This window comes from Cuculus canorus, chromosome Z (assembly GCF_017976375.1).
Source record: "Cuculus canorus isolate bCucCan1 chromosome Z, bCucCan1.pri, whole genome shotgun sequence".
NCBI classification, from domain to species: domain Eukaryota; kingdom Metazoa; phylum Chordata; class Aves; order Cuculiformes; family Cuculidae; genus Cuculus; species Cuculus canorus.
In genome coordinates this window covers 60,018,020-60,040,213 of record NC_071441.1, presented here as the reverse complement: position 1 = coordinate 60,040,213, position 22,194 = coordinate 60,018,020, and the positions used below count along the sequence as shown (strand labels likewise).

At 35.8% G+C, this 22,194-nt stretch overlaps 1 protein-coding gene across 3 annotated transcripts in view; it reads right to left on the bottom strand.

Moving 5' to 3' along the window:
* The window catches only part of TMEM161B (transmembrane protein 161B), a 56,474-nt gene that overhangs the window by 12,249 nt on the left and 22,031 nt on the right, over positions 1 to 22,194 (bottom strand). For 2 of the 3 annotated variants that reach the window (XM_054053766.1, XM_054053765.1), the window contains exons 4-11: positions 19,648 to 19,745; positions 17,781 to 17,937; positions 10,637 to 10,788; positions 10,037 to 10,097; positions 7,822 to 7,962; positions 4,325 to 4,438; positions 3,048 to 3,222; positions 798 to 894 (exon numbers count right to left, since the gene is read on the bottom strand). In XM_054053766.1, the coding sequence (XP_053909741.1) occupies positions 798 to 894; positions 3,048 to 3,222; positions 4,325 to 4,438; positions 7,822 to 7,962; positions 10,037 to 10,097; positions 10,637 to 10,788; positions 17,781 to 17,937; positions 19,648 to 19,745 (995 nt within the window). The remainder of the gene's footprint in view (positions 1 to 797; positions 895 to 3,047; positions 3,223 to 4,324; positions 4,439 to 7,821; positions 7,963 to 10,036; positions 10,098 to 10,636; positions 10,789 to 17,780; positions 17,938 to 19,647; positions 19,746 to 22,194) is intronic. The other variant, XM_054053767.1, reaches the window with a different exon arrangement.

Below are 22,194 nucleotides of genomic sequence, written 5' to 3'. Positions count from 1 at the left end.
CATTCTACAGATCCTTTTAGTCATAATTCTAACACACAAAAAAAAACGCTTGGAGCTTTTATAACTTAGTAAATACCCACTGTATTCATCTGCATGCCTTCTTGATCATAGTAAAAAGCCATTAGGGTAGGATTCATCTTATCTCTTGACAACCTAACATCTACATATGATATAGTTGCCTTGGGACCCCTGTCAGTGCTGGGTATGATTCACCTCACCAGACTTAGATGTCTACTCCAGAATGGGATGAATCACAGCCTTGTAAAGCCTACCTCTTTCCACTGACATTTTGCAAAAAGAATGCCACGATTGCATGACAGGCTGTGAAAGACATCCTTCACAAGAAAGAAGGAAACAAAAAACCCCAGAGTGACATCAGATGTCCCAAAATCAAAGTGAACATCACATCTACCAACTTCAGTTCAAAAAGCCTACTTCAAGATTGAAAACCTGAAAAAAGTACTTTTAACAGATGCTTATAAGGTTAAATCAACAATGTTTTACACAACTCACTTTAAAAAAAGACAAATATTTCAAGAGAAATAAACTGCTTACTTTCTTATATTACACAATTTCTCAGAAATAAATCAAATTAGCATATAATTGAAAGACGTCAAAAGCAGCAATAGAAGAGAACAGTTTAAAAGCCACACATCAGTGTGTTTTAAGTAACAGCAAATTACAATGTATTTTTGTATAGCAAGTATCCATACAGTCTGGTCCTCTTTAGCAAGCTGAAACAATAAAAGAGGCCTGTGTAGAACAGAGCACATTTTTGTCAATCCCATTTTGCCTACCTAGTGTTTTCAAGAGCAGAGTTGTGTGAAGGAGCATTACCAATGGTGCAACATACTGCAGTGCAATTACACAAAGATAATAGAATACCCGAGCCACCTGGAAAAAAAAGAAGAGAGTAACTAATGCATTCTGGCTTATCAAGCAAAGCTTCATCAACAGGTCTAGGAAAAACAAGCAATTTATTTAAGAAGCAATACTTTTGCGTTAAAGCTGTTTTTGAAGTTTGCTGGCATGTCTTCACGTGTGACATATTGTTTTCAAAAGATCTACTGAAAAAGTCCCTATAATGAACTCTAGTTTCGGGACATTTATAATTCAAATTTGAGAGGCAGTGCTAAAAGGAAATAATTAAAACTATCAGCTTGTTAAAACAAAGAGCATCAATTTTGCTTCTGCAAACTCCACGTCGTCAAAGATTCTTATTTCAATATCCCAGAATCAAGGCAAAATATATGTTTAATTTTAAAAGTACACAGTGGTTTACACACTAAATCCCGTTTCAAAATGAAGTAGTTGTCACAGTCCAAAGACTCATAAACAGTAAATGAAAGTTTGGTTAATATTGCAGTCCCTTTTCAAAAGTAAGATATTTTTAAGACTGCCAACTGTGAAATACCAATTTTAAATGCAATGGCAAGGTGAGTTTTCATTAGTAGCTGATCAATAATGGCATTGAAATCGTCTTTCTTTCAGGTATACATTATGGTTTATTGAAATCCACTCGAATTTATCCCTCCCCTTGCTCCCAGTCTGTTCCATCTTTCTCAAGAATGTTACACTACATATTTTATATAAGTTACTAACCATAGAGACTAGATCAAATAAAGAAGGACAAGAGTCATAAAATCAATAGCAAGGAAGCAATGAAATAAAGCTAACTGGATTTTAGAAAAGAACAGAACACACGGTGGAAGAAAAGATGAAGGCAGAGATGACATTTTTAGAACTACCTCTAAAACCTCAAAGGGCTTCGTGATGAGCAAGCATCAAAAAACTAACATAAGAAAAAAGTGGTAAGACTCTGACAGAAGAAGAAGCCTGAGACAAGTAAGTAAGATTACTGATGGTACATGATAAAAAAAAAAACCAAATTAGAAAGTTATGATCACTGTAAGATTACAGATAGGGAAGACTTTACTGGCAGAAGTTCCAGAAGATAAAGCAGACATGGCTAGCAAAACAAGTCAGGACTTCATCTAGTGGCCATGACCTTCTTAAAGAGAAGGATTCAGGAAACACACATATAGAAGACACCACTATTTTATGGATGGAATGAAAGCTCCCAAAATTTAAATTATGCATTCACAGCAGTCAGTGCTGTTCTGTCCTAACCAGTTGATACCTGTATTTCCTTTTTTCTGAAGTGAATTGCTAGCCACTCTGCTCATAAATAACTACTGCACTGTCTACTTAGGACCTTCAGATACTCTGTGAAGCAAAGGACAAGATTATAACTAACACTGACAATACTAAGAGAAGAATCTTTGTCTTATGGCACATTTCAGTATTTCTACAGCAGCAGACCGCAGCTGAGAAAGATCATCAGGCAACATTACCATGACACACTAGAAACGTAAGTTTACTTTGCAGGCAACATGTAACACCTTTCTATAAAAACCTTACAAATTTTTACCTTCTCAGTTTGTTGATGGTAAGTTTTATTACTTTACTTTTAAGAAAAAAAAAAGAAATCAAAGTAATTTGTCCTTTGCCACAGTAACAAGATGGGCAGACAGTTTTCTAACTACACTACTACAATTTAGTGGTCTGACAGAATTTATACTTGTCTCATTTTATCCCAAAATATAAGTACCTTATCTTGAATCTGAATTGAATGCCTCAATTTAAAAATCATAGTTGGGACTAAATAACTGTACTTTACCCTTCTAAATCCAACTTCTTTTCCTTCCCTTGTTGTAGCTATAGATCAGCACTCAACCCTGTGCACTTCTCAAGATCTATCTGTGCTGAACAGAAACACATTGAATTTGAAAAGAACAATTCGTAAAGACATCTTTGATAACAACTTGCAAATAATTTTAAGACAAGCCACCTGCATAAAATGGATGATCGAGCTCTGCATATTTTGGTTTGCAGGATTTCTCTGTAATGGCACTATTTTTATAGCAGCTATAGTTTCGGAAGCTTCACTCATATTTCCGCTCTGGTACCACAAAAGACACAACAAACTGGAAAAGAAGCACTTGTACAGGTAGAGCACTCCATGACCTCAGTGCTACTGTACTTACCATTTTCTGTAAATCAACCACACTTATTCTGCCAGCTTCCCTTTTCATCTGATCCACACTTTTCTGCGCTAAATTCAGATAGGCTTGTAAATGATGACGCATCATAGCCAACCGCAAAGCACACAACAGGATTATAACCCACAACCTCACAGTGTCGAATGTATCTTCTGACATCCTATAGATAAAAAAAAAAAAAAGGCAATGCTGTTTTCCAAAGACCACCTACTGCTACACAGTTGTTTGCACCATCTTTAAAGAAATCTTGAAGCATACTGTCAAAAATACTTACTGCTCAATCTATAGTCATGAAGTTCATGTGCAAATAACAGTCACTTTTGCCCCCTGCCTCCCTCTCTACCAATACTTCTCAGTAGCCCTATTACAGCATTAGATCCAGATCTATTTGTCTGTAAACAAGATCAGCTCTTAAATGCTTAAATTTTGAGTAATGAAGTCAGGACGCTAAAAAACGAGCTCACTCAGACAATTACATAATTTGAGATGCACAGTTCTAGATAGCAAATGTGTACTTCAGCTGCCTTAGATACCCTGTTACAGCACCACCCTCAAGCTAAACTGAGGTTTAGGTCGTCCACAAAGTGGGATGACAAAACATGCATCTTTGCAATGTCTTATATAAGAGTATATACATAATAGCAGTCACAAAATCATCTGAGAAGCATTATCTTAGACCTAGAAAGCAATAAAATTGCCAGCCATTCACATCTGTTTCAAGTCTATTTGAATACTATTTTGAATTATCTATAGTAACTGTGACAATGACAATCACCTATGCTACTTATAAAATACTTATTCTAGATACCACTCTTCCTAGAAATTCTTTCCTTTTTTTATGTTTTAAATATTTTAGCTATCAATTCCATCCACTCCATCTACACATAGTTCTTAAGACAAATGGCTTAGGTCAGTTCTCATGCCAATGTATCTCAACTGTCTTCAGTGCAACCACTCCTCTTCTAAACCAATATGTAAAATACAAGGTTCCAGAAGGTGGCAGTGAGGTGGTAGGAAGAACAATGCATCACTACCAAGATGATTCCAGAAGGTAGGAGCTTTTTGGGAACCACCACCTTACCATTCAACACACTGTAACTCTCATTCTTCAGAAATAACAGAAGCTCTTTAGGGCTGAGCTGCAACTTCCACAATACCTTTGACAGCAAATGCTGTCAAATTTTAAGTCTTTCATAGGGCACTACTTAAACCTATAGTTTTATCCTCAATACCCCAGAAAGAATTATTAAAGGGAATCTTACAAAGGGATGCTCTCTTTGCCCAAAGGTGGGTTCATAATGTAGTCCTTAGTGATTGGTTTAACCCACAGTAGAACCATAAATAAAGGTGCCAAGAAGTTTATATGTAGCAACGTTCTGAAAGAAGAAAACAAAAGAATAAAGTTATGAAATACAATCACCACACTGTTGAAACTGGGGGTACAGATTAAAAGGAGAAATCCAAATTTTAAAATAGTTGGGAGAAAGGCAAATAAGAAAATTATTTTCCTGCTTTATAGGTATGACTCACATTTCAATAGCATAGTAATATTTCTTGGAATATCTGAGAACTTGATTTATTCCGAACAATCTAACCAAAGCAGCTACTTGAATTATACACACTACAGTAAAAGCCAGTTGTTGAATATTTTCATACGATGGCATAACACCACACTGCTGTAGCTATGACAGTTTCAATCTAGAGTCAGCATCTCAAAGGCATAACTATGGGCTGCTATACTACTATTTTCTCTGCTTTATTAAAAATGTACTCAGATTGATTTCTATTATTTACACAGACCAGGAGAAACAGTTCTCAGAAGTCAGATTTCCAAGTTTAATGAAGATTTTCACTTAGGAACTTCGACTAAATGAAACTTGGTACTTACATTCAACTAAAGATATTCGGACAAAAAAAATTGCAAATCCAGCTATTCCATTTTAAAGGAATTGAGCAAACTGCACAGTTAATGTAAGAGTACCACAATTTTGGACTCCGAATACAAAACAGAGAGCAGAATTTTAAAAGAGCAGATAGTGTCCAGGAGATTTTCCTGAAATTAATATCCTTCTTCATTTCTGAAACCCATCTCCAATAATTTTTCATTATGGAAATAAAATCAAAACAACTGAAGACTTTAGTGCTGTAGATCTGGTTGTTTCGCTACTGCAGCACTTCCTCACTGACAGGATCAGCTTTGTCTATACTTCCATCTCCAACTGGAGCACTTCTATACTACAGAAAATTGAGGTAATCAGAAGTTATTCTAAAGAAGACAAGACCTTACTGATTTGAAACTATCAACCATTAAAACGTTTGCATGTTTCAGAATATGCCACCATACACACATTTAAATCATTGGTTTCTGAGGGAGAAATAAGCACTGCTAGTTAGTCAGTGTTGCTAGGGAACACAACAGCATCAAAGAACCAACCAAATCATTGCAGTAACTTCCAAAAGCACTTTACCTGAGTCTCTATTTATTTAAGCACCCTACTAAGTTAATGGACTGGAATGTGCCAAAAGGTGGCAAAAGTCCCTTTTGTACTCAAATAAACAGAGACAAAGGCTCAAAGATTCTCAAAGCAGGTTCTGGAAAATGAGGGAATGCATATGAAAATGCTAAAAGCTGATTAAGAGCGTTCCAAAACATATGCAGGGAAAGATATAGTAGAATCATAGAATACCAGGTTGGAAGAGACCTCAATAATCACCTAGTCACCGCTGAAGAAAAAAAAAATCAAACCAGCTATCAAAACTAAGAGGAACATTGCATATTTTTATTCTGTTTACCAAAAAAACCCCAACTTACTCTCTATACACATGGAAGAATCACATTAATAATTCTGAACAAATTAGTGAAGTGATAGTTTAACACTAACTTTTATTTTCTTTCTTTTTGGGGTTTAGTGTATTTTTGGTCAGTATTCTCTATAAGTCTACCATTCTGTAAAGGAATGGGAAAGGAAGCTTGTTCTCTGGTGGTTTTTATTTTTTTTTTCTGTTTTAGTTTTCTTGCTTTTTGGTTTTGGCTTTGTTTTTTTTGGTGGTCGTGATTTCTGGAAGAGCTTGGCAACTGCTGTGTTTTTTTGGGCAGTTTGGGCAGTTTGTGGGGGGTGTCATTTTTGTTTCTGGTTTTTTGTTTTGGGTTGGTTTTTTTTTCAAAAAGTGGACTGTGTATTTGATTGCAGAGAAAGGCACTGTTTTCCTGCACCCAAATTAGAACTTTGTACCAGTGACATGTGATCTCATTTACTACCCCTCCTTAGTCATTTTCAAACAAGAGCAGTCAATAATGATTTGCTCATTGATAAAAACACAGCCCTAAGGGCAAATATCAGTCTCCAATCCTACCACTTGACAATGATTCTTTGTTTATAATCACATCACCTAATTAGATTGATATCTGACCATGTTTCAATCCATTTAATGTCATTTTAATATTGTTCCAGTTGAACAGTTGAATAACTGGTAGACTTCTGAAAATAATTTGCTTTCTTTGAACAAAGTTTTCTTCAACAACCTGTCCTACTATCCTCTAAACATTAAGTTAGAGATTTACTTTTCATAAACCCATTTTACTGGACATTAATCATCCTTTTAGCTTCTTATTAATTAACTTCTGTTGAAGAGAGTTTATAATTCTGCTCAGATCTCATGTCTGTAAGATTGAGGAAGATGCTGGAAAATTAGAGTATCCTTACAGAAAAGGCACAAGAAATTTTAAAATACTGAGAACCATAAAAAATGGAAAACTAAGCAGTTTATTTAGGTGAAAAGAACAGATTAGCAAGTGACTCAATCACAGTCTACACACAGACAGAAACTTAACAGCATACACAACAAACTAACAGCTTACAGCTATACCTGGACACATTCAAGTACAATGAGTGCAAGTATAACACAAAGCACTTGGTTATAAATCACCAAAAGAGAAAATAAGGGCCCACTTTAAACACAGATTAACTTTTAAGCTTGGCATTTTGGGGGGCAAAAGGAAAAAAAGTGCAATTTGAACATAAATTATTCTCCTATTAGCAAATATAAAAGTTCTCTTAGGAAAGTGACCAGACTACATGATCACAATGGCCAACGCTGCAGAATCTGTAATTAAAATATATTAACATATTAACATATATTATCTGTAATTAACATATATTAAAGACCAAAGGTCAAGATTTATGGAAGACATTTGGATTTTGTCCCTTGATCAGAGTACACTGAAGAAGAAGTTACATTGGAGAAAACATTTTATTACCAAACTCAAGGACAGCTGGAAATGCAAATATTCCTGTAAACTGGTATTAACATCTGACCCTTGTTAAATATTCTGGGTCATCTTTTCTTTGTATCTTACCTTAAATTCACTAAAGGCATGATGCTCACCTGGAGGCTGGGGCGAGGAAAAAAAGTCTGTGGTTGTACCTCTACCTCCCAAGAGTTATCTTAGCTTCCAAAACATATATCATGGGGTGAAGGAAGCAGTAAGCAGAAACATTCACGGTGGGGCTCTCGCAGGAGGAAAGTAAAGCTCCTTTAATTGGAACTCTTAATTTCAAGGCAAAGAATATACCTGACTGGCAGAGCACAAGTTGAGCAGAAAGAGGCGGGTGGCAAGTCTGCTCAAGATACAAAAAGCAGGCAGCAACAGAAGTCTTATTCACTACCTTCTTGTTGGAATAGTTTGTTTTGTTTGTTTACAGACATAAAAGATTTAAGACTGAGTAGCATATACCTATGTGCACATATTTTTTCTTACTGTGTTATTTTTTCTGTTGCTAAATTCAGAGCATCCAGATGCATTTGAGCCAGTCGCAAGCCAGGGAATGTCAAAAAAGCACCAATAAGTGAACACAGAACAGCCAGGAACAATTTGAAGGTTAGTTTAGACACAGGACCCCTAAAAGAAAAGAAAGGAAATAAGCATTTTCTTGGGGAGGAAGTTTGGGGGTAGGGTATCAGAGACTACTTTCAACTCAATAGTATCTAACATTTAATCAAAAAAAGCAAACAGTATTCTATAGTTTTACTCTGGAATACCAGCATTGTAATCAACCAATCAGGAGTAAAAATAAAAAAAACTAAAAAAAAAGGCACCTACTTATTTCCTAGAAAAAACAGAAAACCTAATCCACTGCCTGTAAGATGATAAGTTCGTTAGCAAAGAAAAACAAAAGCAATTTTATGAAATTAACAGCAAATCATTTAATAGAAATAGCTAACAGAATGAATTTAACCATTATATTTTTAAAAGAGGAACAGTTCAACTGGTCAAAGATAAAATGGATATTTAAGTCCACCTTTATCCCTTAAAAAGCTCTATCAAACTTATTAGTAAAGCTTTTCACAGATTTTTCTAAAACATACATGTGGCCAATTAACATGTCTCTTCCAAGTGATTAATGTGATTTCTTTTATTGAACTACGGATCAAATAAAAAAATACGGAAAAAAAAATCCACAATCAACTGAATTATGGAATTAACAAACACTGGATTATACAAAAAACAAGTGACCTAATTATCACAGATTAAAGAGCAATTGAAATAAATTTAGTGATCCACATGAGTTTCAGATTCTTTCTTAATCTATGTCATATAAAGTACTAAGATACACCATCATTAAATCAGCTGCTACTGTAAACAACTAAAGCACTGGAAAAGTTCAAAAGTGAATGAGCACTTAATAGGAAAAATACAGATGTTACTAAAATTGCAATAGCTTAGGAAAAGCAGAGTGAAGAAAGGCTAAGAAACATGGGATTAAGTTAAGGGTTTCCCATGAGTGTATTCATAAACACCACACTAATTGAGTTTGAGGAAACTTCTGTCCCTTGAAAACAAAGATTCCATAGTTTTTGCATGCTACCGGCGAACTTCAAGCAAGAAATTCACAGCTACACCCCCACAGTGATGACAAACCTTATAAATGCATTTTGGAGCACATTAATAAGGAAAGAATTGTAACAAAAATCTGTTTTACAACATTCAAAGCCTGCCTACAACAGTGATTATATATTTATGTAACACAGAATCATAATGTTTTGAGTTGGAAGAGACCTTAATGATCATTTAGCTCCAACCCCCCTGCCATGGGCAGGGACACCTCCCACCAGACCAGTCTGCGGAAGTCCCCATCTGATCTGGCCTTGAACACCTCCAGGGACAGGGTAGCCACGACTTCCCTGGGAAACCTGTTCCAGTGCCTCATCACTCTCATTGTATCCTCCTTATATCTCGTCTTAATCTGCCCCTCTCCAGTTTATACTGTTTCTTGTACCCAGTTTCTTCTTCAGGTGCTTGGTCACTACAAGGTCTCCTTGGAGCCTTCTCTTCTCCAGGCTGAACAAGCCCAACTCTCTCAGCCTGTCCGTGTATGAGAGGTGCTCCAGCCCACTGATCACCCTTGCAGCCCTCCTCCAGACCTGTTCCAACAGTTCCATATCATTCTTATGTTGAAGCTATGGCATGTCCCTTTGACAGCCTACACAAAACTTGCATGTCCTGTAGCAAGCAGATGTTTTTGCATAAAAGGAAAACACTACTACAACCTGAAAACAGTACTAAAAGCCAAAATTTACTCCTTATGCCAACTTTATCACAAGCTTCATCTTTTGTACATTCATTGTCTTGCAAACCACAGGTATGGAAAAAGTACTTATTACCTGTATTAAGCAATCCTTGCAAAACTGAAGGTAGTTACAACAAAAAAAACATTTCTTGTTTTTTATAAACAACAACCAAAATGCCAGAGGAGAAACTATGTCCAAGTCAAAAAGAGAAAATGAAAATGAAATTTAAAGTTACTTGTGAGTACTGATGAATTATTTTCATTAACACATCTCTTCACATTTTTAGAGGGATCATAAGCATGTAGAAGAGCAAAACATGCAAGATAAATACGTGCTAAAAAAATCCAGGTAGCTCAGTTACAAATGTACAGATGAAGAAGACCAAAGTATCTCAAGAAACTTACTGGGATTCCAAACCCTGCTTTTCAAGAAACTGCATAGCACTTTCCGAGAAATTCGAGAATCCTGCAGAGAGATATATTTTATATGAATTTTATTACAGTGAAAAGCATAATCCCTTTTCTGAAATAAATGCTAGGTAACAGGTGACCTTTTAAATGTTTTCACATGTCAAGCATACTTCCTTCATGTGCTAATTAGTATGCCATAATGCAATAAAACTTGATTACTAGCATCTCTGATATCTGTATACTTCATGAGCATGAATAAATTAACCTTATTTATTAAAAACATACCTACTACCCCCATCCCCACACACAGCAGCTTCATTTTACCGTGAAAGTCAAAATGGGTTAAATGTAAAACCATAAGGCAAATATAATTTGCCTACAAACAACCTAGGCAAATCTTACACTTTAAAAGAAAGCAGGAAAAATATACGTTATCCTTCAGAATCTGCATTCCAAAGCAAAATTTCTTAGAAGTCTACGATACACAAAGTTCCTTTTAATATAGACACTCTGAAAAACACATAAAGGTTTGAAAATAAAATTGCAGGTCATGTAATCACCAGAGCTGTTGCAAACACTGAAGAAAGGAATTACCTGATTCCAGTCCAAACTCAAGATAGTTTTCTGTCACAATGAGAATTGCCATCGCTTTCACAAAGAAGAAAAAACCAAAGGTGACACAAACTGATCTTTCACCTCCATCCTCTACTTTGAAATAATGTGTGGTCAACGAAAACAGTACCTTACTACACAAGAAAAAGGTCAAGGAAAATTAGGTTTCCAAAATAACAACACTTAAAAATTAAAAAGTGATATTTTGGTCATCTAAACTAGGGCTGTTATATGATGTACAATTTTTTTAAAACAAGTAATATGAGTTCAGCCAATTTGAGGTTATAATTACAGAAGACTGTGAAGCATAATAATTACATGATGGGTAGCTAGAAATACACTATTCTGGAGTATAATGTTGATTTAGGTTTACTTGTAGTCAGTTGCAGCAATATTCATGATTAACCTAGGAGAAATAAACCAAAGTTTAAATGTAAATTATTATATAATCATAACTTACATCAAAAAGAAAAAAAGAGAACAGCAGGTGTATCTCCAATGAAAAGTACGGAGTGGAGCTCAATGAAAAATATTCCGTCAAACCACATAACTGAAATATAAGATATCTTAATTTCAAAATCCAAAATACTATTTTTGAATGCAACTACCGTGATGGCAGGGAAGTGAATAAACACATTTTTAGCCCCAGAGAACCTACATGTGTTCTTCCTGGATGCACAGCCCTAAGGTATACATGCAAAGAGCAAGAACAGAATGCATTGCTAACAATAGTGGGATAAAATTTCCCAACTAGGAGAATTTCTGCTCATAGGGGATGTAGACCTGCCTTACCAGAAACTCGGAGAAATGGCAGGGGACTGTTGCTTAGATGATTATGTGACTGTTCAGTCAACAGAAAACATATGAAAAGATGAAAAACATTTCTCTGCTTTCACACGTATGTGTTTGAGGTTTCTCAGCTACCAGACACATTAAAACAACAGCATGTTTAGTACTGTCTAAGAAAGAAAAATCTATCCCATGTTCATCTTAGGGAAAATACCCACAATCTTAAAAAACTCTATATAGTCTGGTACAATATAAAAAGTCCATTCATGCAATGCCAGTACCACAAATATTAACATCTAAGATATTGCTTGCTCTGTTATCAAGTTGGTCTTAAAATTTTTATCAAGTACTCTCCTTTTTAACACATTTATAAACATAATTAGCTCTAAAGTTGAACAGTAGATTAGGATAAATTTTTCATGATATATTGTCAACTCTCATTACTATGAACTGCAGCCCTTTATAATTGATTTTTTTTTCTGAATGGCAGCCAATATCTAGTTCACATTTAAATAAAGTACTTGGAGATCCCTCCAGACATTCCCTTCTTTGTAAAAAAGAAAAGAAAAAAGAAGATTTTAAGTGTAAACTGTACCTATATGATATGTATTTCTATATAATAACATTCATTCTTATTTGCACTTTTTTAATACTAGAAGTATTTTTAGATATAAGTTACATGAGTAACATTCCAAGAGTATCTATTCAGTAATACCTTTGAACAGTCATCAGCTAATCTCTCAAGAAACTACATGATTACACAATATCACACTTCATTAAGCAGCACATATTTTCGTACACATTCCTGTATTTAATGTATATGCAGAGAGGTGGTTCTGCACACAAGAACGTGGCCCAAGCACAGCATCTAATGACTCTAAGGTCACAATCAACCTAATCAATTTAAACTCCCTTTACACTTCGCAGAAAGAACTGATCCACCCTAAATCATCCTAGAAAGAGGTACATAATGGGTCATAAAGACTGTGTTCTGAGAAGGTCCCTTTCTCTAACAACATAAGCTTAGACCAAGTGTCTTCTTACAGCTATGGACATCAATTACAAATTAAACACAAATGAATTTCAAATCTTGAAGTTATAAAAAGGACTTCATAACAGTGTGTGATCAATGGTGCTAACATGTAAACAGATTTATAACCCCTTAGATAGTTCATGTTTTCAACTACATGAAGTAGATTGTGCCTAAAGAATGTGGAAAATGCAAGCAGGAAAAAGAAAGCATACTGACAGTAAACCTCAATTGCAGTGCAGCTTCAGAACCTTACACCTAAATTAATGATTACACAAACTATATGTGATCGAAACCTTCTGTAAATTGAACAATTACCACTGCTACCTATTTTAGGGATGAGTAAAATCAAAGCATTATGGCTCATTTCCTCTCTTCCTTTCACTGCCTGACCTACGTTTCAGGACCTACTGAAGAAATAATTTGAGAGTATATAGTGCTAAGTTAATAGATTCCACACCCCACCTTTTATTACTTCTTTGGGTCACAAAACAAGACATACCTGTAGAATTTATGGTAAAAACTCTTACAAAAATATTTTTATATTTTAAATTGCTGTAATTATGGAATTTTCTTAACAATGCAGTACTTATGCACGTGGTTGAAAAGAAAAAGATCTTTCCTGTTTCTACTAAAATACACAAAACTTCTGGATTCACATGTGAAAATCAAATAAACTCTACTGCATCCTTTCCAATTGCATGTATGTAGAAAAAAATATAATTTAAGACTTATGAATTTATTTCATGGTATTTGACGACTGACTTTTCCTAGATCAGCCTTCAGTCAAGTTAACAAAAGACTGTCACTTTACTTTGCTATGCCATCAATACCAAAAATAGCCAGTGAAATTTACTAATCTACCAATGAAATCAGGTTATTTGAACCTTTCCAGATAGCAGACAGCTTCCCAGCTGAGAAATACTTTACTCACATTAATTTTCACAAATACCTCACCATTGCACAGAACAATAGCATATAATGCTGTTTAAAGGTTTATAGGCAAAAAGTCAAGTAAACTGACTTACTCAGCTGCTCTCCATGATGAATTTCAAATACCTGAACAAGTATAGTAATTTAAATTACACACACCCTGCTACCAAGATAGATCATCTATCAGTGTTGTTCATCTTTCTCTATCCTTAAGCCTATTCTTCCTTCCACCAGTGAAGCATTTGGTTTTACTAACACAAATCATTGCAAGTAAGTTGGTTGTAACTGCCACATTTAAAAGTGTGACCAGTAATTCAGTGTCCTAATTTTGATTATTTGTCCTAATAGAAACCACATTTCCAAATTTCAAAATAGAAATCATCAATCTGTAGAAAGCTATTATCTCCGAACTGTAAATAAAAAATAATAAAAATTAGTGATTCAAACATTATGGGCTGGGCCTGCAATAACAATGACTTGTCATAAACATTACTTTTGCAAGACATATTGCAAAATTAATCGTTAAGCCAAAACTCACAATCAGAAGGTCATGACCTTCTTATCTGTCTTAAAAAATCTTCAACGTATTTGTTTTGCAAGACCTTTTGTTAATCCTCTTCAGGTACTAGAAACTGCTCAGTGAGTGCAGGCTATTGCCATGAAAAGCAATCACTAAACAGTGTCCTTCAGCCTTCAAATATACTAAAAACTGAGCAGGTAGCATTGCAGATCTCCTGAGTGCTGCCTCTAAGAAACATCTCAGTCCTTCTGAAGCTATCTAGCCATTTATTTTTCTGTTCTGCTAAGCATAACAGAGTTCCCTATCCTGAAACTATTTATCTACCCTAACAGCCTTGAGGTTGGTGTTCACACCACAGTCCAGCGGAATGAGGGAGACACAGAAATTCCTGCCTTTGCGTTACAGCAGGTAAGCCGAGCACGAGCTACCACTGCAGCATCTACCCACTCTAGCAGGGTACTGATGGTGTGGCTGCTGAAACATTTCAGCACATAAATCTGTTTAAAGCTAGCTTAGTTGTGCTTAGCACAGCTACCATCAACATAATGCTGTAATGATGGAACTCAAATATTGTATTTATGTACTACTCCATTTAGACTATGTTAAAACACTAATGTATAGACTAGAAATTCTATAATTTCCCTATTTATATTATGAACATTAAAAGTGCTGACAATGGGTTACTGCACTAAACCAAAACATCTATTTCGGCAAGTCACAACTGAAAAACCTCCAATCATGACTCCCAACTTCTCTAAGCATTTTTGATCCGTCAGCCAAATCCTGAGTACAACCTGTCAGCCCAACACGACCGTGCCTACTAAACCATGACCAGAGGGATTGTGCTATTAATATGTCTATATATATAACTTTGCACCATCCCACTTTACCCTAAAAGCTGTAATGCCCAGAATAAGTTATGTTAACATACTTCTGGAGATGTTAACCCTAACATACAGTTTAGACCGTGCTTCCCAGTACTAAAACCTTCTGCATTGTCACTAACAGCTCAGTTTGCACAAAATCACACTACTTCATCCCATCAGTCCAGGAATGAGACAGGTAATTGAGCAAAGCCCTATATGATATTAGGCAGTAGTGACTCTACAAGGATTTCTACAAAATCAGCCACTCTGTGGAGAAGCCTCCAACAAAAACAAGGTTTATTTAATGCCATGGAGAAAAAAGAGGAAACAAAAGTTCTAAATAGTGGCAGAAAATTAGTTGTGACGATTGTTTCCTTTGTCTAATTAATAAATAATTGCTCAGCTACCTAGTACTGAATACATAACTATACTTTCTACTGTTTTATCTCCTTCAGACCATACAAAAAAAGTTTAATTGTTATTGAAGTGGTTCATTTAAACACCTAAAATTTAAGCCCCGTTGTTTGACAACATACTAAATAAAAAAAAAAAAAAAAAAACCATCCGTATGCAGGTTTCCTATTTTCCAGAATTCATTTATTTCTGAAGGCTTGGTCCTATAGATCAGGCCATTCATTTCCAGGCTTTTCAAAATCTGCATATGTTTTTAGAAGTGTCACATGAAATTTAAACTTTAAATTCCCTAACCTTTCTCTCACTGTGACAAACTGATAAAAGTCCATCAGAATTTTCTCTCTACAGTACACTGCCTATTACCTAAAACTCAAAGCCATACTGGTCTCTTAGTCAATACACATCTTGGTACAAAAATGCTAAAACGTGATTAACTGCTTAGCTTAGAGCTTGTTAAATAAAACTCAGCTTTTTCTATGCCATCTTTTGCTTTTAACACTATGCTATCTGATCTCACTTCCCTTTCAGTCACGTAGGAAGACTAGTGAGAAAACACAGCTAATGTGCTTCTAACATGCAGGCAGTACTTAGAATCATTTCTATCTTCTCCGAGTCCAGGTCTCAAGTGCTTCAGAGCCAGATTAGGACACAAGTGGAAATGTCTGCTTAGGCTCAAGTCACATAAAAATGGCAAGTGATAAAGAATGAATCAAAAAAGCAGCCTCATAGCTACTTGCATGTTCATACTACTGAGACGAAAAGTTTGCACTGCCAGGCATCTTAATCTTCTTTAATCTCTGCATTTGGCTTTCCCCTGAACTGGCAATCAAATGAAAGCAGTGATTAGGATCACATTCAAGTATCACAGTAATAAAGAACTTTTGCAATGGATCCTCCTACAGTGTACAATTCACAATTCTATTTCACCTAGAGTTGCAATCACTGTTTCATTATTTAAGTCGGCTACACCCAATATTTGAAAAATGCAGCAAATGGGGCGTTGCTACCAAGAAATTAAAGATTGCATTGTGGCTTTAGTCTTTGAAGCTTGTTTTTCCATTAGCTCTATTAACCTCCCCCTCATCCTCCAAATGGAAGTCAAAGGTGCTTGCTTTCATTTCTGATTCTTAAGCAGCAGCTGCGTCTCTCTCCTTCCCTCTGCCAAGATTAAACTAGAATTCCTGACTTCACACAAATCAATAAAACAAAGGCTGTAAAATTAGAGCAATATATTTGCTATAATTTAGCTATAAGATCATTATAAGGTGCACAAGAGCCAGACACCAACTTTACTGTCACTTCCTAGAAGACTAGAAAGAACACCTTTTGGACTGTGGACTGTCCACTGACAAGTCAAAGAAGTACCTGGTCTGGAAGCAAGCTGCTGTCTTTTTTTTCGTAATGTAAGTCAACTCCCTCTTCTAACAAGTTCTTATCATTGCACAGAAAATTCTGGATATCATTTATACTTCAGGCTATTTAGCAAAAGAATTCCTGTGCTTATCATAAAAGCAGCACGTTTTAATAACTATCGAGTACAGTCAGATATTAAGTATATCCAGAACTGTTAGCCAAATATATCCAAATATTAGAACTCAAGAGTTCAACATAATACTACCAGTTACTGCTAACACAGAAAAAATCCAATTCACAAAACTATAAGAACCTCTATTGAAGAACAGGCATGTACACGCAGAAATCAATTTTGAATATTCAAGTGCTGTATCTACCTTAACTTAGCCCTTTATCTGTTGTCAGCTGTCGAGGGAGCAGTGGAGTTGCAGCAATTCATTTTCTAACTCACCTTTTCATAATCTGCACTCTTCCAAGCCTTTTATGTTCAATTCCACTGCTTTATCGCCTTTCACATCTTTAAAAGGCAACTTTTCTCCCTAAAGTGTATGTCTGCATTAGTATGTGGAAAGCAGTTAATTACCATGCAAGCATCCATGTCTGATATTGCCTGCTTTCTAAATACTCTGCTTTTGTTTCCCTTAGTTCCAGAGAAGAGTTCCACTTTCCTCAGAACTTTGAAAACGTACCACCTTGATTCCTACAACTGTCTACACATTTTATTTTCTGTAAACTTCATAAACGTGTAGTGTATATATTTTAGTATTATGAATTCATACACGTATCTGTGCAATAAATCAGTATACACATTACTGTGCTATTTTGTTCAGGAAGTATCAGATTAAAGACACTGAAAACAAGAAGCGTGCAGTAAATTGCACACTTCTTCAAAAGCTGTAAATACTTTCCATACAGAAATCTATTTCTAATTGCCAAACTGGGCAAACCCAAACCAGTTTAGAAACACTAACTGTACATTCACATACATATATATTTTCTATAACTTATTTGGTATTAATATTAAACTATTGATATCATTATGTACAAAGAGCGTGTACAGCATATAAATGACAAAAAAAAAGGCACTAGCTTACATGAATCTTCTTCCAAATGATAAGTATTTGTGTATCCTGTCAATCAACAATACAAGACCTTTATAGGAATTGCAGAATGATGTAAACTATTTGGAACAGAGTGATTTAAGAAATCAGAAAAAGATACACTGCAAAAGCCAAGACAAGCAGACACCACACGACACTGATATTCATTTCTTGCGAGGTCTTCACAATGCTGCAATAGGCTTCCGACACCACATACACAACTGTAGCTGCAAAAGTGAAATCCACCAACCACTGATATTCTGGAAAATAATGCAAAGCTGAAAAATACAAGTTTGCATATGTTAAAAGTGAGATATTTTAAGGCAGTTACTGACATACACAAACCAGACTGACAATTTAAAAATGTTTTCAAATAATTGGGGTCTAGATCGACCCAGATCACCAAAGTAAAGAGCTACAACAGCAAATAACCCCACTTTTTTTCCACTCAACAATTTAAATGTCACCCTTCATTTTTGTTATTCCATACTCGATTACTACTCAAATTTATAAGGCTAGAAGATTTTACTATTTTATCATCTCAGCTGTTACACGTTAACATCCTAAATTCAAAGAGCATACTTAATTTAGATCTCAACATCACAATAGAAAATGGTTTTCCAGTTGAGTCTAGCCTAAATTCCAGGTGAGAGTGAAGATTAAAAGCTCACTGGCAATCACTTAAAATATTACATTTAATTGCTCCAACTTTTTCTTTAAAAAAAATACAATCTAAGATACTGATGGTTTGTTCTTCGAGAATTCATTAGTAACTCCTGTACAGCAATAAACTTGTGTAAATTCCACCATAAAATTAATATAACATAAACTTGTGTAAATTCCACCATAAAATTAATTAGTGTGTTGCATACAGGCTGGGTGATTTACAAAGAACAAGCTCCTGTAGGTGCTGGGAACTGCAAAGAACAATTTGTGACCAAATGCAGCCTGTCCCTCCTAAACACCTTCCCTACATCTACAGAGTTAAAAAGTCACAAAATGCTACTGAGCATTTGTCTGCTCACTACAAGCTACTGAGACATCAACCACAAGAAACTGGCCAAAATCAGGGATTTCCAAGTCATACACTTATTTTGAAACAGCTGTCTGGATAGATCCAACAATAGTTTGTATACGTAACGTTTTAAAGGCAGTTAACCCTACACAGTATGAGTATCTATGAATACTCTGCGAGACAGTTACATGCTATAATTACAAGCAAATAACACTAACTGAAAATTGTGATTGCCTTGTTTGTTTATATGCCAGCTTCAAAAACTCCACATTTTTGTTAATGGCATTTTCTATGATGTCTGTGATAATTTAAGCTGAGAAATTTCTATATTATGCATATAATAGATGCATATGAAAATGTAGAAAGGAAGAAAATATGTTTCACACATAAATAAATATCCATAAAGGAGTTTTCTGTAATAGAATGACTGGTTATGATTAAGAACTCAAAAATTACCATTTTAAAAAACAGCAACCTCCAAAACACTTAAAGCTGCTTATTTCTGTACTGCATTTTACCTCACTGTTTCAGATGTGTGGTTGAAAGGTCTAAGTTTCAATGCTACAGCACATTTCCTGTTTTAGATGAGCAGAAAGCACATGTTTCAATATCCATCAGTTGTCATTTTCTTGTACAGAACTATGATCTCCATTTCAAACAGACTACAATGTGATCCTTTCGATGTTGTCTCATACTGCTATGGATGCCTGATACAGCGATAGATGCGTTTTATGCTGGATTTCACCTAATCATCCTTTCCCATAACACTGCTATTAAGATGTCACACGTTGAAAAACAAAGGTGGCCTAGCCCTACTTCTTGCCTTCTCATTTAACTTTATTATCAGTTGTAATCCTATTCATTCATTGTCTATGAAATAGGATATTCCAGCATTCATCAAATATAAACAACTGATGAAAAGAATCAGGATATACTTAAAATTATGTTATCATTTGCAAGCACTCATTCTTACCGATAGTGTCCCTTTCAGTGACAGATTTTGTTTCCAGATGAAGATTGATGTCTTTTGGAATAGTTAGGGGTTTGTTTTCAACATGACCATCATATTTTCTGTAAATAAATAAATAAATAGAAAACACACAAATGAATATGACTAAATAAACTCCTTCAATATATAGTGTGATTTCAAATCTAAGAAAAGCATAGACCACTTTTTTGCCAAATGCAAACATTTTTATCTAGCTTCCTAAAAGCATTAATTCAAGTTCAAATCTTGAGAAACAAACCAGGTATGTCAATGATTCTTAACTTATCTTGCAAGGCCCTGACATATTGCTGTTGTATGTGTTTAAAAGGCTTCTATATGCTGCATCCTGAGCATGCAGCCAGCATTTATTTCAGTTCAATGACTTCCTCTGTCCAGGCAACTACAGAGCATTCTATTAAATTCCCAGTATCAGAAGTTAGCGATACGAGCACAGCTACAGAGCAGAATCCATCCCATCACACAGATACCCTGGAGAAAGTCAAAGTTACACTCAGACCTTTTAATTGAAGTCTAAACCAGGATGCTGAAAGACAGGATACTTCTCTTTCTTGTGTGGAAGCCTTTCTCCTAGCCACCATCACTCTCCATTTCCAGTTCTACAGAATAATTTTTCAAATGCAGTATACACAAAAGTATATCTTGTATGTACAATATGAAGTTACACTGTTTTCCAAATTGTTAATTAGAACACATCTTTAAGGAATCATTTTTTCACAGCAGAGATACATGAACAACATAAGAAATAACATATTTAGAGTAATAGGTGCTTTTTTTGTTGTTAAGGATAGATAAGAAATTGTTTGGTGGATAAAGAATCGTTTGGATACTTGCATTCACATACTACTGGTCAATGGCTTGTGCGCTCGCAGCCCAGAAGGCCAACAGTATCCTGGGCTGCATCAAAAGAAGCATGGCCAGCAGGGTGAGGGAGGCGATTCTCCCTCTCTAGTCCTCTCTCATGAGACCCCACACACAGAGTATTGTGTCCAGTTCTTGAATCCCCAACATAAGAACATGAATCTGTGAGAGTGAGTACAGAGGAGACCAGGAAGATGATCCGAGGGCTGAAGCACCTGTACTATAACAACAGGCTGAGGTTGGGATTGTTCAGCCTTGGAGAAGAGAAAGCTCCAGGAAGATCCTATCTATAGCAGCCTTCCGTTACCTGAAGGGGGCTACAGGAATGCTAGGGAGGGGCTTTTTACAAGGGCATAAGGAAGAAATTTTTCATGATGAAGGAGCTGAGGCAGTGGCACAGGTTGCCCAGGGAAGTTGTGGACTCCCCCTCCTCGGAGGTGTTCAAGGCCAGGCTGGATGGAACTTTGAGCAGCCTGGTCTGGTGGGAGTTGTCCCTGCCCAAGGCAGAGGGGTTGGAACTAGAGAGGTTTTCCATTCCATGGAGCCCAGACGCTCTAGTATCTGCAAGTTTCCTTGTGCCTCACTGACCCCGGCTGTTTTCCAATGTTCTCTAGTGCCCACATGCAGGAGTGCCATCACATTGAGTGAGATGAGCATTTTGATAACTCAAGCCATTTCAGCTCAACAAAATTTGGTGTTCCTACACTTCAGTTGTCCCAGGAGACCCATAATCCAAAAGACAGTCAGAACATACACAGGAACATTGACAGCTTTAATTCAAAGTAATTCCTAGCAGCTACAGACCTTTTTACCAGCCTAACAATTTAATATAACACAAGTGATACTGAAATAGAAAATCTGCCTAATATTTACGTGCTGTTACAACCTATAGCATAATATACCGAAGCGTAATATGCATTGAATAAAATGGACTACAAGGTCACACCTCTGCTGCCTCTAAGGATAATTTTCACACAAGTTCATTGTATCTCCTTTAGTCTTTTCTCTTTTGATTACTTCAAATTGGAAAAGTATTTAAGTAAAGACCAGGGACTACATTTTGTCAGACTATAGGCTTCACGAAGCCAATTCTTTATCTTGAAAAGACACGGGGAAAATCAAATGGCTGCATCGGTATTTATTCTACGCCATCTGTTTCACATCTCCTTGGCTCAAAGAAGCACTGCATTCCATTTTGTGCAATCTAAACAAACCAAGTCAATAGAAGCAATTCCTACTTGAAGCTATGGTTCCTCTACAGCTGCTGCTGCTTCTTTGGAGGACACAGAGGTGTATTTATTAACTAAAACGGAAGTGTATTATTCATACTGCTGTTGAAACAGCAAAGAAAGCATCATTTATGTCTTCAGATTAGCATCCTGTTTCTTCGGAGTTTCATATCCCTCTGTGATCAACATTTACCCTAGCACAAACAACTACCTACAACTACTACAACTGCATTCTCTTGGTTACTTGTTAAAATAGTAAGGTAATTATATCAATCCTGTTATAACTAAACCACACAGACCAAATTTTACTGACAACATAGGATGAAAACACAGCATCACATTTGAAACATTAAATGCAGAAGGTTAGTAATTGAGAAAGGACTTAAAGCATATATAGGTGACTTGTGATACAGGTTCCTACTGC